Source organism: Taudactylus pleione, unplaced genomic scaffold (assembly GCF_031769625.1).
Source record: "Taudactylus pleione unplaced genomic scaffold, aTauple2 ptg000587l, whole genome shotgun sequence".
NCBI classification, from domain to species: domain Eukaryota; kingdom Metazoa; phylum Chordata; class Amphibia; order Anura; family Myobatrachidae; genus Taudactylus; species Taudactylus pleione.
This window is the reverse complement of record NW_028284989.1, coordinates 2239660-2267508: the sequence shown is the minus strand read 5'-3', so window position 1 is coordinate 2267508 and position 27849 is coordinate 2239660. Positions and strand designations below refer to the sequence as shown.

At 46.1% G+C, this 27849-nt stretch overlaps 1 protein-coding gene across 1 annotated transcript; it reads right to left on the bottom strand.

Annotated features, from left to right (window-relative positions):
* On the bottom strand, positions 1 to 27502 carry LOC148481247 (receptor-interacting serine/threonine-protein kinase 4-like). The gene is made up of 8 exons (XM_088453792.1): positions 27369 to 27502; positions 23224 to 23536; positions 21812 to 21960; positions 17641 to 17690; positions 15610 to 15774; positions 9699 to 9808; positions 4401 to 4431; positions 1 to 1409 (listed from the first exon to the last, which is right to left on the bottom strand). The coding sequence occupies exons 1-8, from the start codon at positions 27500 to 27502 to the stop codon at positions 1162 to 1164; spliced, it is 1200 nt and encodes a 399-aa protein (XP_088309918.1). The 3' UTR covers positions 1 to 1161.
* Positions 27503 to 27849: the final 347 nt, after the last annotated feature.

The following is a 27849-nucleotide window of genomic DNA, read 5'->3' as shown; positions in this document are numbered from 1 at the left end:
TCCTTTATTTATATGGTGCCACAAGGGGTCCTCAGCGCCTTACACAGTGCATAGGCAGAGAAAGTGCAAACAGAACAAGTGGAAATAACTTACAGTACAAAACATTGCAGAGATGGATTCAAGCTACACAGACATTGCTGTAACAGCAGTCATAATACTCATAAGAGCAGCACCTACTGAGCCCAAAGGTCCGGTGCCGTTGTTGGCAGTGGGTTATACGAGTGAAGGAAGGAAGAGTATATGAGGTAGGAAGGCCCTGCTCGTAAGAGCTTACAATCTAAAGATAACATCTGAGGATCCGGTCAAAATCCCGACAAGTCGGGATGCCGGCGCCAGAATCCCGATACCTGTTGGAATCTCCGTGCCGGCATCTCTCCGGTAAGTACGGTAAGGCACTAAGGGGGGAGGTTTAGGTTTAGGGTGCAGGTAGGGGGTGGTTAGGCTTAGGCACTAAGGGGAGGTTAGGTAGAGGGTTAGGATACTGACCGACAAGTGTCGGTATCCTAACCCTGTCGGGATTCTGACCGCCAGGATCCCAAGCGTTGGCATCCCGTACCCAACCCAACGTCTGGTATTCTGAGCCAGACTGGGGTTGGTTGGGCATGAAGGCAACTAACTTGTGGGTGCCCCTTATCAATAAAATTATCATATAATGGCAATGTTATTAAAAATTATAATGTGTAAATACTCCCAGCACCCCAAATGTGTTACCCATACTGTATTGCCTCAGTTCACATTATGCCACAGAGACCCCAGTTTTCATATGCCACAGTTGCCTCGCACGCTGGTGATGTAGCTATGTGTGGGGGTCCCCTTAGTGTGTGGGGGCCCCTGGACGACTATCCCAGCTGTCCTGTGGCTAATCTGGCTCTGCTGGTATCTTATAACTCGCTGGGTCAACAAAATTATTGCTCAAGATGATGTACTACGGATGTGTAGTCAACTTTAATGGGACTATGGCAATGGACGGTAGGTAATTTAGGCTTAGCACCATGTTCACCTTCCACTTCGAGGTCTGAAAATATTTTTGAGGCTTTAATTCCACTCACCGGCTACACTGCCCATGAGCGTGTAAAGTCAGGTAGTGGTAGAGTATCATGCTTCCAGCTGTCTTCTCTCACCTCCAAAACCAGCATCCGAGATCTCCACTGCCACAAAGTTCTAGTCCCTCAGCGATCTCATCAGTGAAGGATGGTGAACCGACAAGAGCTGAAGGAATTCATAGCAGCTTGCTTTTCCATTTTTTATGATCATGTGTAAAGTCTTCCTGACCTGCTCCTGGGGAGTGCCAATTGTTACCGCCGCTATAGCCTCTTCTGTTATTTTACGGCTAGCGTAGAGATCATCTAAAATACCGCTGAGGTTGGGTTTTTCTACAACGATCTTAGCAAAATGTGTCCGTAGGAATTCTGTGGGGAGAAAACGGTGATCGATACTTAGCTGTAGCATAAAGAGATTGATACAAGTGGTGTCATTTTTTTTTTTCATCCCACTACCTAAGGCAATTACAATAAAACATATTGCTACACATCGTGATCCAAAAATTTTATTGCTATACTAGGTCTGTCTGGTCATTTCATAGTAAGTTTATCATCGAAATCACATTGTTTAAGTGATATCTTTACTGGAGTTTATAATTAATATTGTGAGCCCTGAAATAAGTTGTACAGGAGTTGTACAGCTCTTACCAACTTCCACTGCGACCATTAAAACACTGGTTCTCCGCTGTGACATCACCACCAGGCTGCCTGCAGTATACAATAGCTGGAGCACCAAGTGTTTAAATCAGTGTTCGGTACAGTTTGGGGGGCTGCATGGGGCCGACCCTCTAAACTTCAAAAACACCCCACATTACCCTTAATTTCAGTAATAAACAAAAACAGCACATGCATTCAAAGAAAGAGATATGGAATAACATATCAGCGGATTATTTTAACAAAGTGTTGCAACTGTGACACAAAAGCAGCATGGAGCTGGAGGCCGTAAGTGAGGGATGCGAGGGCCACATGCACCCTTGGTTCTGCCTGTTGCCCATCATTAATCCTAGGGCATTCAAGTACCAAGGGGAGAGGTTTCAAGCCTTGGAGAGAGATATAAAGTGGAGAAGTTACCCAAACCAACCAATCAGCATCTATCTTTCATTTCAAAGACTGTGCTAGATAAATGACAGTTAGGAGCTGATTGGTTGCTTTGCTTTCTATCTCTCTCCTTGATGCATCACCGACCCAATGAGCATAAAGTTCTGTACCGGAACCGTGGTTGCTATAGGTGACGACCTCGTGAATCTATATGGTAGTAATGGCTACAGTGCTGATGGCTAAGGTGAAACATATAGGGAAAATGGGAAAATCAGCCTGTACCCCCAAAAAAGGTAAACTAATATTGTGTAACAGTATACAAGTCTTTTATTGGCCATAATCAAAGGGTTTTAATTCTTAAATGGTGTCAAATGGCTGTTATATGCATTGTGCTATAACACAAAAAACAAGACAGAAATACATTTTGTTGGCCAAAGGTAATGCTGTAGTTACATTAAGGGTAAATACAATGGCGTTAAGTATATTTTTTAGTCATTTTAGGGCACTTCAAAAAATGTTAATACAATGCAATGTTCAAAACACCCGCCCCATCCATACAGCCCCGTAAAATACCTAACTCACTATTTTCACCCATTTTCCTGCATTTTTTTAGTTTTCACCTACCCCCCACTCACCCAATTTGTTTTGCCTAATTAGTCATTAAGGGGGGTGTCCCAGGGGTTCTGCACGAAGGACCTGATTCAGACCCGCTCGCTAGGATGCATTTGCTCATAGCTGGATGAATTTCTCATTCTGCGCATGTGGACGCATCGCAGTGCACGAACCAGTGCGAGAGATCGGGAAGCGTTCACTCGCTGCGCATAGACAGCCCAGCAAAGTGAGTGACAAGAGAAGCCATTTGTGGGTGCATTATACACGGGGGAGTGGAGGTGCGAACGATAGGCGTGCCTGAGCGTCTCAATGCTGTGTCAGAGGCATGCATAATTATCAGACAGCATCATAGTACACATCACCTTGTTGTATTTCACAATGAAGTGCTCGCAGTTCTTGCGGTAGGGTATAGTCAACCTTAAGCGCTGCGTTCGCTTCCGATGGAACCCGATGTACTGATGGTTGCATACACTTCCTGGAGATGACGTGCGCTAGTGGGCGTCTTAAGACAGGCTGGTGGGCGTCTGCATACACAAAGTGATCGCACGCCAAGACATAGTGGGCGTGCTTATGCCGCGCGATCGCCTGCCTCGCTGGGTGTGTGCCGGATTTGCATACGCTGGGTGCGAGCGTACACATTTAGCGAGCGGGTATGAATCGAGCCCTATGTCCCAACATTTTAGGCCAAAAATGGGGATTTCGCACAACTTTTCATCTACTCAGAGATGGTGAAAACTAATTCAGAATAATTGCTATGGAAGACTCAGGAACTGAGAAAACCGCTTATAATTGGATAGCACGTTAACCATTTTTTTGGAGAAAAGTTTTCACAACTTTTTGCCTAAAAAGGAGTTATCGTGGCTAATTGGATACCCCCTCCCCCCCCCCATAGTCTCCTGAAGGACAATGTTGGCTCGGGTAAACAGGAGCATTCAGATGAATGTTTTTTCCTTTCAGTTGCAAACACATTTGGATAAATAAAGGTTCACAGTGTACTTTGCTTTAATGCACTAATGTGCTATATTATTGCTACTGTTCAGATTTAGGCCCTGATTCAGAGCCGCTCGTAAGCGGCCGCTCGTTCGTTCTGACCGATGTTTGCACATCTGCGCATGCGTACGGATTTTAATACGCATGCTCGAACCAGTCAATGCGGACGAAAATCGTTTGTTCGCTATATAGCGAATGCCTGCTATTTTGAGTGACAGAAGGAGGCGTATGTGGGTGGTAACAGGGGAAGGTGCTTGAAAACGGGGGTGTGGAATTCGAACGCAGGCGTGCTTAAAGGTCATAACGGGCGTTTTAAGGGAGTGCATAATTAATACAGCAGCGTCATTGACCACGTCACTTGGTTTTTTTTTACTCAGAACTGCTCGCAAAATAGCGGTTGAAAAACCAGCCACAAGAATAGCGAGCAGTTCATACGCTGTTCGATGTACTCGATTAATCTAATAAATAGCGGACATGACGTATGGTGCGACCGGCAAGGAGGCGTATTTTTCAAAATTACAACCGCAAGTTTTGCTCTCTCGTTCAGACTTAGAGGCGTGAACAGACCGCAATTAGCGAACGGTTCATTTGAATAGCCACCCCTTATTTTAGAACGAACGACCGCAAATAGCGAGCGGCTCTGAATGAGGGCCTTAGTCAGTGTGTGAAAGGACTTCTATAAAATAATGTTTGGCTGTGGGGAAAATATATATTTCTAACCTTCTGCTTCAAGTGCATCTTGATTGTGATTCTGAAAAGAAAAAAAGAAAAAAAGTGTAAAAATTGGCCTGAAATGTTCTAGATCCAGGACAAAGGGACGGATTCGGAGATTTACGCAATGCTGATATTTACGTAGATCGAGTGATTGTTAGCCTTTACGCATGTGCAGCATTTGTATTGCGGCTACGCTTGTACATGACCATCGTGACCAGCATCATGGACGCTCGCATAAGCTGTGGGTGGTAACCCGCAGCTATGCGAGCGTCCAAGAGGCCGCTCCAATATTAGATAGGAGGGCCCTGATTCAGAGCGAGCGCTCTGGTCAGAGCGTCCGGCTCTGAATCAGGCCCTGAGTCCCTGAATCTATATAGTAAGAGCTAAAGTGCAGCTTTTTCCCGTGCCAAGTTCCGTTCGCTTCATATACAGACTCAGGAGCACACAGCTATACAAGTGTCACATATCACATTACTCAGCACAGTCTCCTATATACAGACTCAGGTGTACACAGATATACAGGTGTCACATATCACATTACTCAGCACAGTCTCCTATATACAGACTCAGGAGCACACAGATATACAAGTGTCACATATCACATTACTCAGCACAGTCTCCTATATACAGACTCAGGAGCACACAGATATACAGGTGTCACATATCACATTACTCAGCACAGTCTCCTATATACAGACTCAGGAGCACACAGATATACAGGTGTCACATATCACATTACTCAGCACAGTCTCCTATATACAGACTCAGGAGCACACAGATATACAGGTGTCACATATCACATCACTCAGCGCAGTCTCCTATATACAGACTCAGGTGCACACAGATATACAGGTGTCACATATCACATCACTCAGCGCAGTCTCTTATATACAGACCCAGGTGCACACAGATATACAAGTGTCACATATCACATTACTCAGCACAGTCTCTTATATACAGATCAAGGTGCACACAGATATACAGGTGTCACATATCACATTACTCAGCACAGTCTCCTATATACAGACTCAGGTGCACACAGATATACAGGTGTCACATATCACATTACTCAGCACAGTCTCCTATATACAGACTCAGGTGCACACAGATATACAGGTGTCACATATCACATTACTCAGCACAGTCTCCTATATACAGACTCAGGTTCACACAGATATACAGGTGTCACATATCACATTACTCAGCGCAGTCTCCTATATACAGACTCAGGTGCACACAGATATACAGGTGTCACATATCACATTACTCAGCACAGTCTCCTATATACAGACTCAGGTGCACACAGATATACAGGTGTCACATATCACATTACTCAGAACAGTCTCCTATATACAGACTCAGGAGCACACAGATATACAGGTGTCGCATATCACATTAATCAGCAAGCGTCTCCCATATACAGACTCAGGAGCACACAGATATACAGGTGTCACATATCACATCACTCAGCACAGTCTCCTATATACAGACTCAGGTGCACACAGATATACAGGTGTCACATATCACATTACTCAGCACAGTCTCCTATATACAGACTCAGGAGCACACAGATATACAGGTGTCACATATCACATTACTCAGCACAGTCTCCCATATACAGAGTCAGGTGCACACAGATATACAGGTGTCACATATCACATTACTCAGAACAGTCTCCTATATACAGACTCAGGTGCACACAGATATACAGGTGTCACATATCACATTAATCAGCACAGTCTCCCATATACAGACTCAGGAGCACACAGATATACTAGTGTCACATATCACATTACTCAGCACAGTCTCCTATATACAGACTCAGGTGCACACAGATATACAGGTGTCACATATCACATTACTCAGCACAGTCTCCTATATACAGACTCAGGTGCACACAGATATACAGGTGTCACATATCACATTACTCAGCACAGTCTCCTATATACAGACTCAGGTTCACACAGATATACAGGTGTCACATATCACATTACTCAGCACAGTCTCCTATATACAGACTCAGGTGCACACAGATATACAAGTGTCACATATCACATTACTCAGCGCAGTCTCCTATATACAGACTCAGGTGCACACAGATATACAGGTGTCACATATCACATCACTCAGCACAGTCCCCTATATACAGACTCAGGAGCACACAGATATACAGGTGTCGCATATCACATTAATCAGCAAGCGTCTCCCATATACAGACTCAGGAGCACACAGATATACAGGTGTCACATATCACATCACTCAGCACAGTCTCCTATATACAGACTCAGGTGCACACAGATATACAGGTGTCACATATCACATTACTCAGCACAGTCTCCTATATACAGACTCAGGAGCACACAGATATACAGGTGTCACATATCACATTACTCAGCACAGTCTCCTATATACAGACTCAGGTGCACACAGATATACAGGTGTCACATATCACATTACTCAGAACAGTCTCCTATATACAGACTCAGGTGCACACAGATATACAGGTGTCACATATCACATTAATCAGCACAGTCTCCCATATACAGACTCAGGAGCACACAGATATACTAGTGTCACATATCACATTACTCAGCGCAGTCTCCCATATACAGAGTCAGGTGCACACAGATATACAAGTGTCACATATCACATTACTCAGCGCAGTCTCCTATATACAGACTCAGGTACACACAGATATACAGGTGTCACATATCACATTAATCAGCGCAGTCTCCTATATACAGACTCAGGTGCACACAGATATACAAGTGTCACATATCACATTACTCAGCACAGTCTCCTATATACAGACTCAGGTGCACACAGATATACAGGTGTCACATATCACATTACTCAGCACAGTCTCCTATATACAGACTCAGGTGCACACAGATATACAGGTGTCACATATCACATTACTCAGCACAGTCTCCTATATACAGACTCAGGTGCACACAGATATACAGGTGTCACATATCACAATACTCAGCACAGTCTCCTATATACAGACCCAGGTGCACACAGATATACAAGTGTCACATATCACATCACTCAGCGCAGTCTCTTATATACAGACCCAGGTGCACACAGATATACAAGTGTCACATATCACATTACTCAGAACAGTCTCCTATATACAGACTCAGGTGCACACAGATATACAGGTGTCACATATCACATTACTCAGCACAGTCTCCTATATACAGACTCAGGTGCACACAGATATACAGGTGTCACATATCACATTACTCAGCACAGTCTCCTATATACAGACTCAGGTTCACACAGATATACAGGTGTCACATATCACATTACTCAGCACAGTCTCCTATATACAGACTCAGGTGCACACAGATATACAAGTGTCACATATCACATTACTCAGCGCAGTCTCCTATATACAGACTCAGGTGCACACAGATATACAGGTGTCACATATCACATCACTCAGCACAGTCCCCTATATACAGACTCAGGAGCACACAGATATACAGGTGTCGCATATCACATTAATCAGCAAGCGTCTCCCATATACAGACTCAGGAGCACACAGATATACAGGTGTCACATATCACATCACTCAGCACAGTCTCCTATATACAGACTCAGGTGCACACAGATATACAGGTGTCACATATCACATTACTCAGCACAGTCTCCTATATACAGACTCAGGAGCACACAGATATACAGGTGTCACATATCACATTACTCAGCACAGTCTCCTATATACAGACTCAGGTGCACACAGATATACAGGTGTCACATATCACATTACTCAGAACAGTCTCCTATATACAGACTCAGGTGCACACAGATATACAGGTGTCACATATCACATTAATCAGCACAGTCTCCCATATACAGACTCAGGAGCACACAGATATACTAGTGTCACATATCACATTACTCAGCGCAGTCTCCCATATACAGAGTCAGGTGCACACAGATATACAAGTGTCACATATCACATTACTCAGCGCAGTCTCCTATATACAGACTCAGGTACACACAGATATACAGGTGTCACATATCACATTAATCAGCGCAGTCTCCTATATACAGACTCAGGTGCACACAGATATACAAGTGTCACATATCACATTACTCAGCACAGTCTCCTATATACAGACTCAGGTGCACACAGATATACAGGTGTCACATATCACATTACTCAGCACAGTCTCCTATATACAGACTCAGGTGCACACAGATATACAGGTGTCACATATCACATTACTCAGCACAGTCTCCTATATACAGACTCAGGTGCACACAGATATACAGGTGTCACATATCACAATACTCAGCACAGTCTCCTATATACAGACCCAGGTGCACACAGATATACAAGTGTCACATATCACATCACTCAGCGCAGTCTCTTATATACAGACCCAGGTGCACACAGATATACAAGTGTCACATATCACATTACTCAGCACAGTCTCCTATATACAGACTCAGGTGCACACAGATATACAGGTGTCACATATCACATTACTCAGCACAGTCTCCTATATACAGACTCAGGTGCACACAGATATACAGGTGTGACATATCACATTACTCAGCACAGTCTCCTATATACAGACTCAGGTGCACACAGATATACAAGTGTCACATATCACATCACTCAGCGCAGTCTCCCATATACAGACTCAGGAGCACACAGATATACAGGTGTCACATATCACATTACTCAGCACAGTCTCCTATATACAGACTCAGGTGCACACAGATATACAGGTGTCACATATCACATTACTCAGCACAGTCTCCTATATACAGACTCAGGAGCACACAGATATACAAGTGTCACATATCACATTACTCAGCACAGTCTCCCATATACAGACTCAGGTGCACACAGATATACAGGTGTCACATATCACATTACTCAGCACAGTCTGCTGGTGCATTCTAGTCGCATTACATTGCGAATTAGATACATTTTCGGGCAAAATAAAGACACATGGCGCCCGCTGCTAGCAGAGTCGCATGTGACCTGGCGTCTCACTACGCCAGGCGTCTCGATGACGCTGCTTTGTTAATTATGCACACCCTTAAAACGCCCGTTTTGACCATTTGGCACGCCTGCGTTCTGATCTCCACTCCCCGTTTTCAAGCACCTTCCCCTGTTACCACCAACATACGCCTCATTCTGTCACTCAAATTAGCAGGCATTCGCTATTTTGCAAGCACACGATTTCCGACCGCACTGACCGGTTGGCTGCGAACATCGCTCGGAGCGAACGAGCGGCCGCTTACGAGCGGCTCTGAATCAGGCCCTGTATTCTTTACCCCAGCAGATAATGCAGATCGGTTTTGGAGTTCATGCAAAACATTTTGAACATCCCTTTGAATCTCATCCTTGTAGGCTTCCTGCATCTCTGGTGTCCGGTGAATGATTGCTGTAATGGAAGTAACAAAACAAGAAGTTTGTGTTTATTAGTAAGGATGTTTTACATGTAAAACCGGTATAACGTCGTGCCAGATTACCATTGCTAAATCATCTCATTTAAATACAGTGCAATAGAAGTACTGCAGCCAGTTTAAATTGGGTTGCGCTTAAAGCAGCTTTATCACATGAAAGTGAAGTACCTTTTAAGCACTTAACTGACAAATTATTTTTCAAAAAACTGCTCAGAAATTGTCAGGTTTCTTTTATGATTGAATTAGGTCAAGAATATCTTTTTTAAAACTTATCCAAAACAATTTTATTATTATTATTTTTTTTTTTTAACAGTATACCGTAAAAATAGAAATTTTTATGGTATACTGTAATGGCAGCTATTGACAGGTGTACCATCGATGGTCAGTGGGGAAACCATTGATTAAAAAGATAATTGATTATTTGAGACCGCAGACACCGATGTTGCTATAACATCGGGGGGGGGGGGGCTGCCATCAATGTGCAGCAACGATGCCTGTCAGCAGGGCAAAACCACTTGTGCTTTTTTTTAAGATCATCGATGATTAAAACATCGATGGTCAGTGGCCATCCCTAGTGTGTGTGTGTATATATATATATATATATATATATATACACATATATATATATATACACACACATACTGCATATATATATATATATATATAGACTCTTTACTGCCCGAACACTGTGGCCAGCAGTGATCGGGCACAAGGCAGGCAGAAGAGCCGAAGCTGCACCTGGCTGGAAGGAATGAGGAGGTGGGGTTGCCCCCTGGCCAGGAGGATATCATATAGCTGCCTGCGAGTGAGCAGCTGAACGGGGGAGGTGAGGCCGGGTAGTCACAGCAGCAGCAGCGGTGTCCGGCTTCCAGGAGCCGCGGCTGCTGCTTTCTATGCAGGAGTGAGGCTGCCCTTTGAGAGGGATATGGCGCCAGCCGGAGACACATCGCAGTGCGGCCGGCGGAAGCAGGAGGGGCGGTATCGCGCCGTGGGGGGTGATGCCAGCATCCCGATCACTGCTGGCCACAGTGATCAGGACTCAGCAGCAGCCATGACTGCTACTACAATGGATGTCAGCCGCGCGGGAAGGGGGGTGGGTCCGGGTGTCCGATCACTGTGGCCAGCAGTGATCGGGACACGCTGGAGAGGCAGCCGCGGGTGTAGAGGGGGGAGGCAATCGGGAAGCCGACTGCCTAAATACCGGCAGCCGGCTTCCCGACTGTCTTATCCCGGCATGGGTGAAATGCCGGGCGTCTAGATATAGACGCCCGCATTTCCCCGACGCTGGGAGACCGGCGCCCGGCATCACGATCGTACTGATAGCGGACAGCCGCGGGGGGGGAGGGTTAGGTTTAGGGCTCCCGGGGGGGACTTAGGGTTAGGCACCCCCCCGGGAGGGTTAGGGTTAAGCTAGGGGGAGGGAGGGTTAGGGTTAGGCACCCCCGGGGAGGACTTAGGGTTAGGCACCCCCCCGGGGGACTTAGGTTTAGGCAGCGGGGAAGGGGGTGGTTAGGGTTAGGCACTTAGAGGGGGGATTAGGGTTAGGCACTTGGGGGGGAAGTTAGGGTTAGGCACCCCTAAGGAGGGTTAGGGTTAGGTTAGTGGATACTTACCTATCCACGATCGGGATTTCCAGCGCTGTCGGGCTTCCGCTGCGTCGCACTCTGCTTCTGTCGGGCTGCCGCTGACGGGAATCGAACCGCCCGCCATGCGGCTGACGGTATTTCATACCAATTCCGTAGAGGGACCAGGAGGTCCCTCTGATATAGGCGGCTGCGAGAAGATTAGCTTTCCGTAGCCGCCCCGTGGACATTTCTGACTGGTCTTATCAGATACGGTCTGGTATGGTCGTATCTGATACTACCGTGCCAGGCAAGTGGTTAAGTATGCATCCGATTATCTAATTTTGTTCTTATTTTCTAATGCTGGGTACACACTAGACTATGGGGGTATCCAATTAACAGCGGTAAATTACAGTGGCTAATTAGCTCACCCAGGGGTATCCAATTAGCCCTGAAGTCAGTCCTGTGCCGGCACTTATCAGGGGTTTTTTTCGGGACCTTATGTGTCCCGAAAAATAATCCACGATAATTGCCGTTTTTTCGCCCAAAAAAAGATGAGAACACATAGGTCCGCGAGCTTATCGTGGCTCCTATGTGTTTACGGGAGAACTATCCTATTATTTCACCTGAAATAATAAAATAAAGTGAAAAAAAACAGACGAAAAATGGGTATAATTAGCAAAAAATCCCTGTTTTTCACCGATCGTGGGGATCAATTAGCGCCCGAACAATGTTCGGGGCTAATTGGATACCGCCCTATATATTGTCATTTTGAGGCGACTCGGAACGACAAATCATCTACATCGTCCAGTGTGTACGCACTACTGCGCGCTCCTGTGCGTCGTTCATCGCATCTGCAGGCAGATCTGAAGAGCCCTCATCGGACACCGTGCTTCTGGATGTATCGGGAGGTCATACACCAGATCACTCAGTGTTTACGACCCGCCCGATATATTGTGCCGTCACTGGGTACACAGATCGTCTCGTGTGTACCTGGCTTTAGTTGCCCTCCCAGACACAGTCATTCTGCTAAATATACACAGCATGCCATGCGATGGCAGATGGGGGAAAAGGAGGTTGTCACAGGACAGACAGAGCACGGAGGGGTGATGTAAAGCCTCTCTGCTCCAACATCATGACGCATGTGACTGTGGTTACCATGGCAGTGCAGAACATAAATCATTAAACCTACAGACACAAAAACAAGGGAAATTGGTAAATACCAACATTATTCCTAGAGCTGTGATTTATGTTAAAAAACCCCATAAAATATGTAATTGCTGCTTTAATAGGATTCAAAGAAAAGATCAAGTTTATGATTATTGTAAATGTACAAAAAATTCCCATAGGATACCAAACATATTTGCTAATTAGACTGTGGGACTCATTTAGAGCTAGGAGTAATTATATTTGGAAAGTACAAATTGTGCACCTTGGTAACAACATTAAGTGCTACATAAATGTAATATGTACACATTTAGATTTGGGAGGAGCAGGTCCTAACTCAACTCTAAATTGAAGTGTAAAAACATAGTAGCCCAATAATTCGGTGCTACTGTATGGGTAAAAGCTGGCAATATGTGCCCTGTATGCAACTAAAAATACAGTCTATTCCTAACTCTGAATAAGGCGTTCTACGTGGCCTGGCCATATGTAGTTCTCTGTCTTTTGTTGGCTCATTCCTGTGGAATGTTAAGTTATTATTGCCGGATATAAGAAATTACAATTATCTGTTCCAAAAATGTGGTGGAGTTCTATAAATTAAAGAAATATGGCGCTGGTTAAATAGTGAAGAGTAAGAAGAAACACAAAAGAAACCTCTATAATGCAGCTGCTTAGAATAAACCTCTGGGAGATATAAATATATAGGAGATTGTAAACCAAATCAAAGAACAAACAGCGCTTGTGGAGCTAATAAAAGGTCAAATGGTTCAAAGTGTAGCAAAATAATTTATTTAGCAGAAATAAATAAATCAAACAAAAATAATAAAAAGGGCAACACTGTTGCAATGGTTTCCTGAGTCAGACTGTAATTAAAACAATGTGCTATCCAGACACTGCCAGTTTACACGGAATCAGTATGTAATCATATACTGTGCCAACACCACAAGCCGGAAGGAGCCAAATCCCGACTGGGGTGGGTAAGTACACTAACCCTCCCCTCTCCCTACCCTAACCCTCTCTTAGTGGTGCCTAACCTAACCTCCCCCCCTAATGCCTAACCCTAACCTCCTCCTGTTAGTGCCTAACACAATCCCCCCCCTCCATAAACCTAATGCTCCTGGAGAGGGGGTGCCAAACCCTAACTCCCCTCTACTGGTGCCTAACCCACCCTTTCCCTACCCTGTCCCTATCCCTCCCAGGGGGGTGCCTAACCCTAAGTCCCCCCGGGGGCCCCTAAACCTAACCCTCCCCTCACCGCGGCTAGAACCTAAGGCACCCGGCTTACCTTCGTTCAGTATGGCGGGTGTTGGGATTTCGTAGTGATGCTAATGATAGGCGTCGGGATTTCAATGCCTATCTCAGTGGCAAACGCAGGATTTTTAGAGGGGGGGTTTCCAAATGCTTGATTTTAGAGTGAGTGTGGCCAGTCCATGAACAATTAGCACTTAACCATCTTTAATATGTGTTATACAAAGTGTAATGTGCGTCATAATTCCAGCATATCAAAGACCAGCGATCACAGTAAGCCATTAAAAGTGGCAATAGGGCCAACCTGCCTGAGCTAAATCTTTTTATTTCAGATGTGGGCTCCATTCCCGAATATTTGAGCAAGTCCGGCAGTCTGGGGGTGCAGCAGAAGAACCTAGCACTGCCCTGGGCATATATGTATATATTGGTCTTCTTATGCACTGAATAGTGTATTATACTGTATTAATAATTTACCCTATTGATGGTCTATAGCATTGCACCCATAACAGTGCATGTTTTTCAGATCTCCTAGTTGGTGCACAGGTGTATTTAATACTGGCTGACACATATTAAAAGATCAACAGGGAGTGCTATTTATTTGATTTGTGATTCTGAGAAGAACATGCAGTAAAATTATTTTATTTAACAATTTCTACTGTAGTTATGGGCTGGGGAGGGGGGTTTCCAGGCAACCGGAACCCCCCCCTGCATTTGCCTATGTATCTTTAGTCCCATGTTGGGCTTGCAGTGTCAGGATATCGGCAGGCGGGATTGCGTCCGCCGGTAACCTGACTACATCCTATTTAGACAATCATAGGAAAATTAATAATTCTATGTACTCCAAAAAACAAATCACACCTGCAGGGACTTGTATAAATCTAGGCTCAGTCTATAACAGCCTGGCATACAGCAGTTAATGTTCAACAATTATAAAACTGTATTCTCCACGAGCAGAATTTGTATAAACTAACAGATAACGCTTCGTCCCGTTTATACAAAAAGTAGTTAATTCCATCCTGGTGACGAAACGCGTTAGTTCGTACTGCTCTTTGGACTTATTCCTCCTTTGTCATCTTCCCGTTCAAATTGTGATTTTGGATTAACGAGCGAGCACCCTCAGCCTATTCAATATGGGTGGACATTGGGTCTCATTCAGACCCGGTCGCAGGCGCTGTGCGCTCGCAACCCGGTCGATGTTGAGGCCCTGCGCACGCGCAGTGGCTGCACTGCGCGTGCGCAAGCCCCGGAGCGAGAGAGAAAATCTCTCGCTCCGGAGCTCTCTACAAAAGGGGCGGCTGTCGATAGTGATCGACAGCTCACCCCGTTTCGTAGGCGGGGTGGGGGGGTGGCTACACAAACAGAGGCGTTCCGCTGTTTTGTGGGCGGCCGCACTGACAGCAGTGATGTCAGTGGGGAGCTTCCTGCTCGGTCAGAGCAGGAAGCTCCCTGCGGCTTGTGGTTGCCGAGACCCAACCTTAGGGTCTTATCGCATGCCCCTATGGTCGCGATGGTCTTGACCATCGCGACCATCACCCTGGTCTGTCGCTAAGGCTGTGGGTGGTAACCCACAGCTTAGCTAGCGACCAGGAGGCCGCACTAAAAAATACAAGCGACCGCCCTCATTCAGAACGAGCGGTCGCTTCTTGCGACCGCCTCTGAATGAGGGCCATTGTTTCCTGCACCTAATTACGGTTGTTCTGTGAACCTTTGAGACGTAACATAACCTAAACTGATGTCAGGAATCGTTTCTCAGCGCAAATAACCATCCAGGCCCCAAGTGATTTATTGAGCTCGGAAGTACTTACCGGAAAAACTGGGTCTTTTATCAGGGTCACCATCCCAACATTCCTGCATTAATTTTTTGGCTTCAAGAACCATCTTCTTCGATTCCCACTCTTCAACCAGTTTAATATCAGGCCTGTTGTTAGGATTTATGGCCATAAGAACCTGGACCCTGTGGTTGTCCAAAGCTATAAAAGAAAGTTAGAACTTAACAAAATGTTGGGAGAAAACAATATATGGCTGCATCCGTCTCAGGAGACAGCACACTTAGATGGACGCGTGTAACGTCCGGGCTAATCGGGGTTATGACGGACATCAATGATGAATTTCGACATTTCCTAAAGTAGATGCAGTAATGTCTGGAGAATGAAAAATGGGGGAGTCTGCATCCCCAAAAAATTGGTGCAATCCATCTAATTGTACTAGTGTATAACAGCAAGTGTATGATGCCAAAAAGATCTTTCGGGCTTCTCCCAGAACTCCAGTAATAATTCCAGAGTGGCAATCTGTTACCTGCACTTTCTGGTCGTGGGAAGATCTCTCAGCAGTGAAGCACTAGAGGAGAATGGACATTCAAACTACCCCGTGTTTAAAGATTTCAAGTGACTGCAAGCACCTCACCATGGGGGGAATTCAATTCAACGTGAATTGAATAACGCCGGGAGGGAGGTCCCAGAGCTATAGAATTCAGCGCACCGTTATGTCGGAGAATGTGGTTCTTGCGACTTAACATGGGTGTTTAGGCGCGAGAACCGGCATTCTCTGGCTAAAGTTCTGGGCGCGTGGCTGTTAGCACCACGCTAAGCAGGAAAACAGCTGCGCCCGGCACTTTTATCGGATTTCTCCTCGCATCCCCAGGGGGGTGTGTTGAATAGCTTCAGGTGCTCCCTCCCATGGCTATTCAACATCGCTTTGAAATGGATACCCCCCTATTGGAGATATCATGCGCAATCTCCCACCAAAGCACACACCACAGATGTGCACCGGTCATCCAGCGCCGGAGGCTGTCTCCAGTGGGTTTCAATACCTGCATTAGGGGAAGGACCCGGAAACCACCCACTGAGATGCTACTTACTGTAGGATGGGCACTGACACAAAAAGAGGCTTTGACCTAAATTAAAGAAACCCTTTAAAGGTGACATCATCATCTATTAACATTTTAAAATCAGCAGAAAGGCAAGTTATAATAAGTTATAATAAGTTATAAATAATAAGAAACTCAAGAAAGTTAGAAGAGAAAATAAGAGAGGCGCAGGCAAAAGCAGCATAGCACATACAGTACAGTTCCCATTCGGGTATAAGCAGCTGGCATTTTGGCTGTGGCAGAGAACAATTCCCAACGTTTGTAGGGAGTGAAGATCGTGGCTGGGAGTTTACAGATGTGTCCTCATACTTCTAGGCTCCTTGTCCGCTAAATAGTCCTTCTAGTCGCGCCATACCGGGGCAGCGTGACTCAGTAGCGCCGACCGTCTTTTCATGCAACTTTTTACCTTCACATGCGTCTTATTCGCACAGCGATGGGAACAGATAGCACAATGTCTATGTTCTGTGTGTGACTGCGGCTGTATCTGTGTGTGACTGCGGCTGTATCTGCATGTGACTGCGGCTGTATCTGAATGTGACTGCGGCTGTATCTGAATGTGACTGCGGCTGTATCTGCATGTGACTGCGGCTGTATCTGTGTGTGACTGCGGCTGTATTTCTGTGTGACTGCGGCTGTATGTGTGTGTGACTGCGGCTGTAGCTGCATGTGACTGCGGCTGTAGCTGCATGTGACTGCGGCTGTATCTGCATGTGACTGCGGCTGTATCTGCGTGTGACTGCGGCTGTATCTGTGTGTGACTGCGGCTGTATCTGTGTGTGACTGCGGCTGTATCTGCATGTGACTGCGGCTGTATCTGCGTGTGACTGCGGCTGTATCTGTGTGTGACTGCGGCTGTATCTGCATGCGAAACGCTATGTTAGTGTGAGCGGCTGTGACACTGTTATGTAGTGTTGCTAGGCAGAAAAACGTGGGAGTAGGTAGAGAGTGATAATGGAGAGTTGGGACATACCGGCGTACGGTTCACAACCTGACAAGACTGACCAGGTTAAAATGGCAAAGCTGCAACACAACGGGAGAGAAACAATGGCATGAGAGGTGACCGCAAACAAGTAAAATATATATGTAGGGGTATATGTAGAGGAATAGCTGCCAATTTCCTAGGACCAGCCTGATTTTGGTGATATAGCTGATATATTTCAAGTAGCAATTTGTTTTCTGGGGTTTTCGCCTTAAATCAATTTGTTGCTTTTAATTTAGCGGCTATATTGGTGAAATCCCGCTGGTCTCAGGAAATCGGAAGCTAATGCATATACCCCATAGGGCTGGATTCAGAGATGCATGGAAGTCACTCAGACTATGCGGGCACATTGCTCGCTCAGAGATAAATACGGATCTCCGCCTGTATTGTAGTAAGCTGTATGCATGGTGCAACAATGTATCAGCATGCAGCCCGATCCTCGGTGCACCAGATCCATCTGGAGTCAGGTGGATATCTGTGTACACTCACCTTTGAATAGCCCACAGGACACTTATGCTACCTGCGATCACCCAGTTGGTGCTCATTTACACCCTCACAGCAGTCAGTGAAGATTTGGCTGAGATAGATGCGACCCTGAAATGCCCGTGGTTGCTTGAAGTTGCGCATGCTTGGCTACAGGGCATCGGAAAATCGCAGGATCTGAGCGCCAAACGAACTTGCCTGTATCTCTGAATCAGCCTGAATTACAGATTATTCTCATTACGTACTACGGTGGTTTTAGATCACAAGAGCAGCAACCACTTTCCGCCATGTACGGCTGTTCCAGGTTTGCCTGTAAGATCAATGACCATTTGTAGAGCATAATAAGACAGGAACCCACCTGAAAGTGTTATATAGGAGGGAAATAGCAGCTTCAATTTAATTTAATTTACCTTTTGTGTATAAGACAGGGCTGGACAGGTATCCAATGCTCCTAATAACATGCTGATAACACGAGCTCCCCGATAACTAGTTATTACTATTGGGGTTGAAGGAAGCCTCACTGGCTCTTTATAAAGCTCTTGCTGGCTCCTGAATTCTACATTATTTTGTCCACCCCTATTAGAAAGTATACGTTCGGAATGTCGACATGGATAGGAGGGCCGACATTCAAAGTTTTCGACAAGTTTGAATGTCGACAGATTATTTTAGCTAATTTTAAGGTTAGGGTTAGTTTTAGGGTTAAGCTGCGGTTAGGGTTAGGCGATACCCCTATGAAAACCCACATGGTTTGTCGACATTCACAATGTGACATGCCGACTTCCCATGCATGTCAACATTAAGACCATGTTGTAGACCAGGGATGGGGAACCTCAGGAATCATTCGGTCTGGCCCTCTTGAGATTTTTTCTGCTATCCTCATTTGGCTAGGAGGGTGTCTAGAATAGTGCGCTGCAGCCAAAATCTATGCAGCAGTGCCATCAAGAGCGTTCTTAGGACGCTTCAGATGGTCACACCGCTGCTCTTACAGCTCCGTGTGACATCACACGGAGGGGGCGTGGCTTGCACCAGGCCCGCAAATAATGTTATATATATCAAAATGGCCTTCGGCAGAAAAAAGGTTCCCCACCCCTATTTATACCACACCCTATTAGAAGAGATGGGCTTATTGTTTCTCTGCATTTTGGCCAAGATCAAGCTTATGCCGTGGGGCTTAAAAAAAACCGTCCCCAGTAGTTGATAGGCCAGCGCTTGGCCACAGGGCCGGTTGCTGAAAACCCAAGGTGTAGTGTGCTCCTATGGGAATATCCCCTGAGCTGGGGATACTCCCATAGGTACTGATGGATGAGAACTCTGTACACATTCACTTCTTGTGTTTGGCAAGTCTTGTCTCCTTGCTCTGGCCTTATGACATACTGTATCGGCACCAACACTGGTGCATGTACCACTTGACTGGTTCTTTGTGCGTCTCATTTTTGGTGGGGTTTGGGAGTAACCCTTAAACCCTCTTGCTCCCCATTACATCTCTCCTTTTGGAGAGGAAGGAAGGTAGAGACCACAAGGTTCAGTTCCCAAGGGGAATCTTTGGCCAACCTAGGAAGAAAAAGGCCAACCCGATCTTTCCGGCAGAGTATGGCTTGAAGGGTTTTTGTATAATTGGCGCCATTGATCATGTTGGCGTTCATTAAGTCTACATGAGAATGCTGACAGTCATAATGGCGTCATTCGGCATGTTCACACTGATGACCTGTCGACATGGTCAGAATGTCAACACTGTGCTTCTCAGGTAAGTCTTTCCCTAACCGCTAAATCCAAGTCTAAAACTTACCCTGATGTCAACATTCTTTCAATGTTGATATTTATGATGTTGATATTTTAGCCATGTCGACATCATAAATGTCAACATACTGACTACCACCGGGCTTGAAGACATCATCTGAGGACTTATGGCTTCAGGAACTGAGGAGCGAATTTTCAAACCCCAGCAATGGTGATGGTATGAAGACCCTAGTTCCCCAGGAGCCTTATGGCTCCAGTAATCGGGGGCTCTTCTCTTTAAGGAGAGGGCTCAAAGACCCTAGGCCGCTGTGCAATCACAGGGTGAATCCAGCCATATAACCCAAGGCTAGAGAAAAAAAAGTTTAACTGCAAAAATAATAAAACATGAATGTTATTTTGTTCATCAAAAGCATTTATGTATTATAGTTATGCTGCTGTATTACACACACTTAAACAAAGCATTATCCTTTCAATAATAACTACAACTATGGTATAAACTGTATGCTGGGGTCAATAACTAGCATAAGCAAAAATGGATTTGTTCAGTAACTCATGGCTAGTAAACAGACAGTTACTGTTATTAGCCTGGCTTGAATGGGATCGATCCAAGACTATTGCCAATCGGTTGCTACATTACTGTATGTCTGCACCTTCATAATGTCTCATATTTACAAATGAATGGGGACTCTCCCTTTTTTCTCTATACCCACCTCCCACATTTATATAACAATGCTTTAATTTAGTATACAATATATTTCTCCTCTCTGTGATACAAAATGCGAAAACTGCTGTAAAAATAAATAAAAAAGGGTAACCAGAGTAAAAGAAAAGTCTCGTCCTGGCAGGGACAAAGGTGCCCACAAAAGCTGCGGGAATGTGGGTGATATCAGACAATAGGCCCAAGAGCACAGTGTGAGTGGCCTGTAAGTAACCACAATCCTGGACGATGAGCACTTTGAGAAACGAGAGGATCATTAATAAAGGTCATGGCAAATGATCAGACACAGGAGCCCCAGCTACATTGTTTTCACATCCAAATTGAGCTAGATATAGGGATCACCAGGTCCAGTGACGTTAATGCGTATAATTCCGTGATCAGTGGTCTCATTTGTAAGCTCAGCTTAGTTACATTACATGCACCATGTGGTAAGCGGAGCGCAGACCCCCATGACATGGGGGAAGGGGCAGGGGGAGGCACACTGTTTTTGCTTTTACAATCTGATGGATGTATCAGCGGCTGCTTCCAGCTCCGATTGTGCTGCAACAACCATAGCACACGCTTACTGTACATACGCTTTCCCTCGCGTCCTGCCTCTGTTAGCGTAGAGTTGTAAGTGTTAGACATGGAACCTTTATTAGGAAGTCCTTAGACAGAATCTAAGGCCTGGGCTTAAATGTCATAGCCTCTGAGTTGCGGCCAATGGCGAGGTTTCGGCGACTCAGTCACTTGATGTAAAGCAGCTATTTATTAAAAAGCTAAATCTTGCGGCTATAATGCCAAAATCTTGCAGCTGCCCCCACAACTCACAAGCGATTCCATTTGGGCTCTCATCTCTGATCGTGTTTTAATGCACTTTATATCCCTAGTGTGTTACACTTACGTTCCCCAAGTTTGTAAGTATTTCCGTGTTAGGGTAATCGGACCTATTTAAAGCAGACCAATTAAAATATGTCATCAATATATCAGGGAGAGCACCTTAAAAGTAACATCTTTTGTTTGGTGGCACCTCCCATACAGTACTGTTATATATTGAGTAACCGGATACGCTACTCTTCATAAAACCGGTGCGGTTGGTTTCTTTTCTTCCTGCTATAATATTTCCCAACAGGTTGCCTTTTCCCCTTAAAGTTTAGATGGGGCAATGCCTCTAATCTTACTCTTTGCAGCTGGCACAAATGTAATTTTCCCCCCACCATAATAAGAATAGGCTATACACCTCACCTGTAAACATCAAACTTTTTTATTGGTTTATATTGGTATTCGGAGTTGCCGGATGGGAAGGCCTCGGGCGGCATATAAGACACGGTGCCAGCAAACGATAGACTTGATGAACCGGAATTTTCATTTTTGGCAAGGCCGAAGTCAGTCAGCTGAAATGAGAAAGGCCGATGCTCTTAGATTGTTGAACAGACTGATTAGAGCAACCAGGTTCATTTTTCAAATATGTAGTCAGAACCTCAACATAGTGGGACACTGGTACTTTCTTAATCTGGATAGATGGCCCCATTTAGAGATGAATGCAATGCTGGTGTCCCAGCACTTGAACGATGTTTTGCTACTATTGTACATGCGCGACAAGTCTTGAAAACTCTTACTGCGCACAGGCGCAAACCAAAGTGAGCAATGCTGTTCGCAATTGCAGACGGAATCGCTAACACTTGAGAAGGGGCTTCATACACTTTACGATCCGGATATAATAAAGTAGAGATATATTTTTAGCACATGCGCAACGCCGGCAGTTGTAGGATCGCTAAAGCCCGATTCAGAAGTGAACACTAATCCCGTCATGGCTGCGATTCCGTACGCAACGGTTCTGCGAAAATATGCAAATGCCACAGCCGCCGGGACCTGTACAGAGACACCCATCAGCCCCCTCTCTGATCTGCCGCTTGCGTACAAAGACGGTCGCACCATCGATCCTCTAAGTAACTGTAGTTTACTGAATCTAAAGTCACCCACACATTGATTCTTTATCAGATCTGTTAGAAAGGGTAAAATGTAACTGTAATTTGTTCGGTCAGCTCTACATTCCCCAAACAGGTAGGTAAGTAGCCTGGCTCTTTGAATGTACATTTCTATGAAAAAGGATGTAGTTAGCATGCCGGCAAACGGGATGCCGGCCATCGAAATCCCGGCGTCAGAAGCCCGACCCAGGACTAAAGATAGGCGTTGAAATACCAACGCCAGTCTAGACCCCGACGTCGTAATTTTGACAGCTGCTATGCAGAACGAAGGTACAACGGGGCATCTTAGCTGTTAGCCTCGGGGGAGGGTTAAGCACCACGAGGGGGGGAGGTTAGGGTTAGGCTTTGGGGGGGGGGTGTTAGGGTTAGGCTTTGGCACCACTGGGGGTGGGTTAGGCACTATGGAGGGACGGTTAGGTTTAGGCACTAAGGAGGGAGGGTTAGGTTTAGGCACTAACGCGGAGGGTTAGGGTGTGGGGTGGAGAGGGTTAGGGTGCAAGAAGGGAGAATTAGGGTTGGGGGAGAAGGAGGGAGGGTTAGGATACTTTTAATGTGAACAAAGAAGACCCCAGTTGGGATACCGGGCATCGGGATGCCACTGTCAGGATTTTGACTGCCGGTATTTCATACCCAAACCCTATAAAAATAGTGCAGTCTAGAGCCACTAACCTGAACATCTAAGGACTTGTTCAACAGAACATTGCTCGGCTTCAGATCTCGATGGATAATAGGTGGCTCCAGAGCGTGGTGGAGATAATTCATGCCCAGCGCCACCTGGTGAATGATCTGAAACCTCAACGACCATGGGACCTCTTGAAGAAGCAGGTTGTGGAGGGAACCATTGGGCATGTATTCCATGACCAGTCCATATTCGTGACAATCCCCTTCCCGTTTATCATATACACCGAGAAGACGGAGAACATAGGTGTAATTTGCTCTGCTCATCAATTCTCTCTCTTTCTCCAGATTGCTAGAATCAACTCTAGAACAAAAACAGAACATAAACTAAACTCCTCAAAAAGTGAAAATGTCAAAAGTCAAAAATTCAAAAAGCCAGCAAGGGGCACCTCCAGGGAGTATGGTTATTGGCTCAGTATACAGCAGCATACCTGTTATCCAAAGGTGGGTACACACTTGTGCATTCGGCAATCGTGCCGATGTCCAGGGACACCCTGGACATCACATGACTGCTGGTATACACTGCAGCGATTAATGAAGGGTGTAGACTGGCAAAGCCGCACTTTCAAGAGCATTTATAAAGGGAACTTTGCAAAGTGCGATAATTTAAGAGCATGACACTTGCTGTGCATGAAGTTTATTGATACAACTGAGCGATTTAAGCTGGGGAAGGGGCTTTCAGTGATAATACTAGAGGGAGACCACAAAGACAATTAATTAATGAGAAGAAAACAAAGGGTAAAATTAAAAGGGACAGGGGGAAAGATATAAAAGGGCAAATGTATTAATTATCTGGTCTTAGACCTGATAAATATTATTTCTTATCACTTCAATAAGAAATTAATGTTTGCCCGAATGTATAAAAAAACACACACAGCTCCGACATGAGCCTGTTCCTACAGTATGTTAGACGTGAGAAGTTATCGCTACTAACATTACCCCCTACCCATAGTTTAACCCCAACCCAGGACCATAATTAGGGGAATGCGAGTAGTGTCGCCCCATAGAGCGCTGTGGGTGGCACCGCTGCTCACCCATGGTCTCTGCATCTGGCTAGCAGGCAGCGGCGGGCTGGGCCGGGGTGCAGGGTGCCATGTGCTCCCCGGGCTGCTCTATTGCTAAGCGTCGCGGGCCGCCTCCTCAGGAAACAAAGAGGCTCTGGTGGCCGTGGTAAGGGGGAAACAATAGACCCCGTGGTGGCTTTAGCTGTCCGCATGGAGTCTGCTGGAAATGTCCCTCCAAATATGGCCACCGCCTAGGAGGAGACAGATGCTAGAGGTCCTACTTGACCTCTAGCGTCTGTCAGGGAGCGCATAGCAATACCCAGAGGTGTATGCTATGCGAATGTGAAGAGCCTGCGTGTCCGCGCCTGCTGGATCAAGTTAGATCCAGTCAGCACGGCAGCAGGAGCGACAGACAGTCCGGACAACAGCCGTAAGAAGTAAGGTAAGTACTGGGATCAGGTAAGTACTGGCGGTGGGGAACAGCTACAGGGGCAAAACTACATAGGGCACAGCATATGGGCACAACTATAGAGGGCACTGCATATGGGCACAGCTACAGGGGGCACCTCATATGGGCTCAACTACAGGGGGCACTGCATATGGGCACAACTACAGGGGGCACTGCATATGGGCACAACTACAGGGTGGCACTGTATATGGGCTCAACTAAAGGGGGCACTGCATATGTGTACTACTACAGAGGGCCCTGCATAAAGGGCACTACTACAGAGGGCATTGCATAAGGGGCACTACAACAGGGGTCATTGCATAAGGGGCACTACAACAGGTGGCATTTCAAAAGGAGCACTGCTACAGGGGGCATTGCATAAGGGGCACTGCTACAGGGGGCATTGCATAAGGGGCACTGCTACAGGGGGTGTTGAATAAGGGGCACTGCTACAGGGGGCATTGCATAAGGGATGTTGCTACAGGGGGCATTGCATAAGGGGCACTGCTACAGGGGGCATTGCATAAGGGGCACTGCTACAGGGGGCATTGCATAAGGGGCACTGCTACAGGGGGCCTGCAAAATGGGCACTGCTACAGGGGCATTGAATAAGGGGCACTACTACAGAGGGCATTTTATAAGGGGCATTGCATAAGGAACACTGCTACAGAGGGCATTGCATAAGGAGCACTGCTATAGGGGACCCTGCATAAGGGGCACAACTACATGGGGGCTACTACAGGGGGCACTGTATAAGGGGGACTCATTTGATACACACAGTTTACAGGTTATACGCTTTGTTACCAATAATCTGGTTCTATACAGACATAGAAACTGTGCAACCTGTCTTGAGCTGAGACAGACTGGCAACAGTGGAGAGGTGGATTGGTGAAGTAGATCTTTCAGGGTGGGATGTAATGGGTGCTATTAGGGCTATTACTTTATGTGACAATGTGTTATAAAGGGCATTACTGTGTGGCATTGTGTTATGAGGGACATAGGGCCTGATTCAGAGCCGGACGCTCTGACAGAGCGCTCGCTCTGAGTCAGGGCCGTCCTTCTTGTTTTTCAGAGCGGCCTCCTGGCCGCTCGCATAGCTGTAGGTGACCACCCACAGCTATAGCGAGCGGCCAGGAAGATGGTCGCGATGGTCAAGACCATCGCAAACATCGGGCTTGCGACGAGACCCATGTGGTAGGGTCTCGTTGCCGCAAGCCCCAGAGTGCTTTCAGCTCTAACAGAGCCGAATGCACTCCCACTGACATCACTGTCACTCAACATCGACAGCACGCCCCCTTTGGTATGAGACCCGGAGGGACGGATTGCCCGTAGCTATCCGGGTCTCGCGCATGCGTACGACAGAGCATAGCGCTCGCGAGCGGGTCTGAATCAGGCCCATAATGTGCAAGGGGCATTACTGTGTGGCATGTGTTGTACGTGGCATTATTGTGTGACATAATGTGTAAGGGGCATTACTGTGTGGCATAATGTGTTGTAAGGGGCATTACGGTGTGGCATAATGTGTTATAGGGGCATTAAGGTCTAGCATAATTTGTTTTATAAGGACAGTACTTAGTGTGTCATAATGTGTAAGGGATATTACTGTATCATGAAACCACACACCTTAGGGTATGTTTATTTTATGGGGAGGGAGGCGCCTGAAACGTTTTTGGCAGGGGGGAGCAAAATTTATAGTTACGCCACTATGTAGAAAGCTGCATCTTCTCCTGTCAAACTGACAATGAGCATGAAACCCCTGGCAACGAACATGAGACCCCTGATAACAAGCATGAGACCCCTGGCAACAAGCATGAGATTTTTTTCATTTCCACAATACTATAATTGGCATAATGCTAAACCACTTTTGTACGGGCTACTGCTCATGGGCCAGTGCTGTGGGCTAGCCCCCCGGTCTTAAGTCTGCCAGCCAGCCCCAGCTAGCAGGGTCCCTGGAACGGCACGCTGCAGCAGTGCCGCCCGAAGCATCCTAAGGACCTTTCAGAAGTGTACACTGCTGCCCTTACAGCCTCTCGAAGCAATGTCTGCATTGCTGTAATTTCTTATTATAGTGGCCCACGGCCCCTCTGCATGACGTCATATGGTGGGGCGTGGCCTGCACCAGGCGCTGCCCTAAAACTAGCGGTAACCTTATCTTTAAATTAAACTCTAATGCAGGGGTCTTCAACTCGTGGCCCACAGAGCTCTTCCCTATGGCCCGCCGATGGTTAGTGTAGTGCAGTCCACACTACACAGAAACAAACCGCAGTCGGTGCCGGGTAGTACACTCGTACCACCCAGCGGCGGTGTGTTTGTTTCGGCAGTCAATGAGAGTCAAACTAACAAGGCACTGTATAAGGGGTACTGCATAGGGGGGACCACTACTAGGGGGACTGCATAGGGGGGGACCACTACTGGGGTCACTGCATAGGGGGGGACCACTACTGGGGTCACTGCATAGGGGAGACCACTACTGGGGACACTGCATCATAAAATTCCAAATTCTGGTATCAACATAGTGAATGTCACCAATCTGACTGGATACTGTCAGAGGGTAACAGTCACTCACAGGCAGGAAGTAATACTGTCACTGGTATTATCAGACACAGAAAGGAGTAATAATACTACACATCAGCCCCCTGACACTACAGTAACACAACAGCAGCCAGTCACTGTACACTCCTCACCCCACAATCCTCAACACGGTCTTCAGTGCCACGTCCATGCCCAGCTTCCTGCTCCTTCCCCTATGCACCACCCCGAACCCCCCGCTCCCCAGCAGCCTCAGATCTGTCAGGTCTCCGGCCTCCAGCGGCTGCATCCTGCTCTCTCCCAGTGTTGCCGACTCCGAAATGGAAAACAAGCAACTGACGAGTGAAAAACAAGCCCAAAACAAGCCCAAGCCAATCCAGAAGAGCCCCAAAAAGCCAAACTTAATGAAAACCACAACTTTTTTTTTGGTTTATTTTATTAAAATAAGTATAAAGATTTATACAATCTGCCTTTCATTTCTTACAATTGATATTTATCAGCACAAAATCTATTAAATAAAGAGGCCAAATCAATGTAACAAAAATATCAATAACTTTAAAAAGTACAGGAGACAAAAGGGTTATTTAAACAAACACCTCAAAACAAAATATGTCAGTATATTTGCCATTTCTATGG

What these genes read in the sequence shown, in the direction of transcription:
- LOC148481247 (XM_088453792.1), bottom strand. Translation starts at nt 27,502, where the DNA reads ATGCAGCCGCTGGAGGCCGGAGACCTGACAGATCTGAGGCTGCTGGGG. An exon ending in ACAAGTCCTTAGATGTTCAG is followed by an intron (nt 21,961 to 23,223) that starts GTTAGTGGCTCT and finishes TTCTCATTTCAG; the next exon opens with CTGACTGACTTCGGCCTTGC. An exon ending in AAAAAGTTTGATGTTTACAG is followed by an intron (nt 17,691 to 21,811) that starts GTGAGGTGTATA and finishes GTTGTGTTGCAG; the next exon opens with CTTTGCCATTTTAACCTGGT.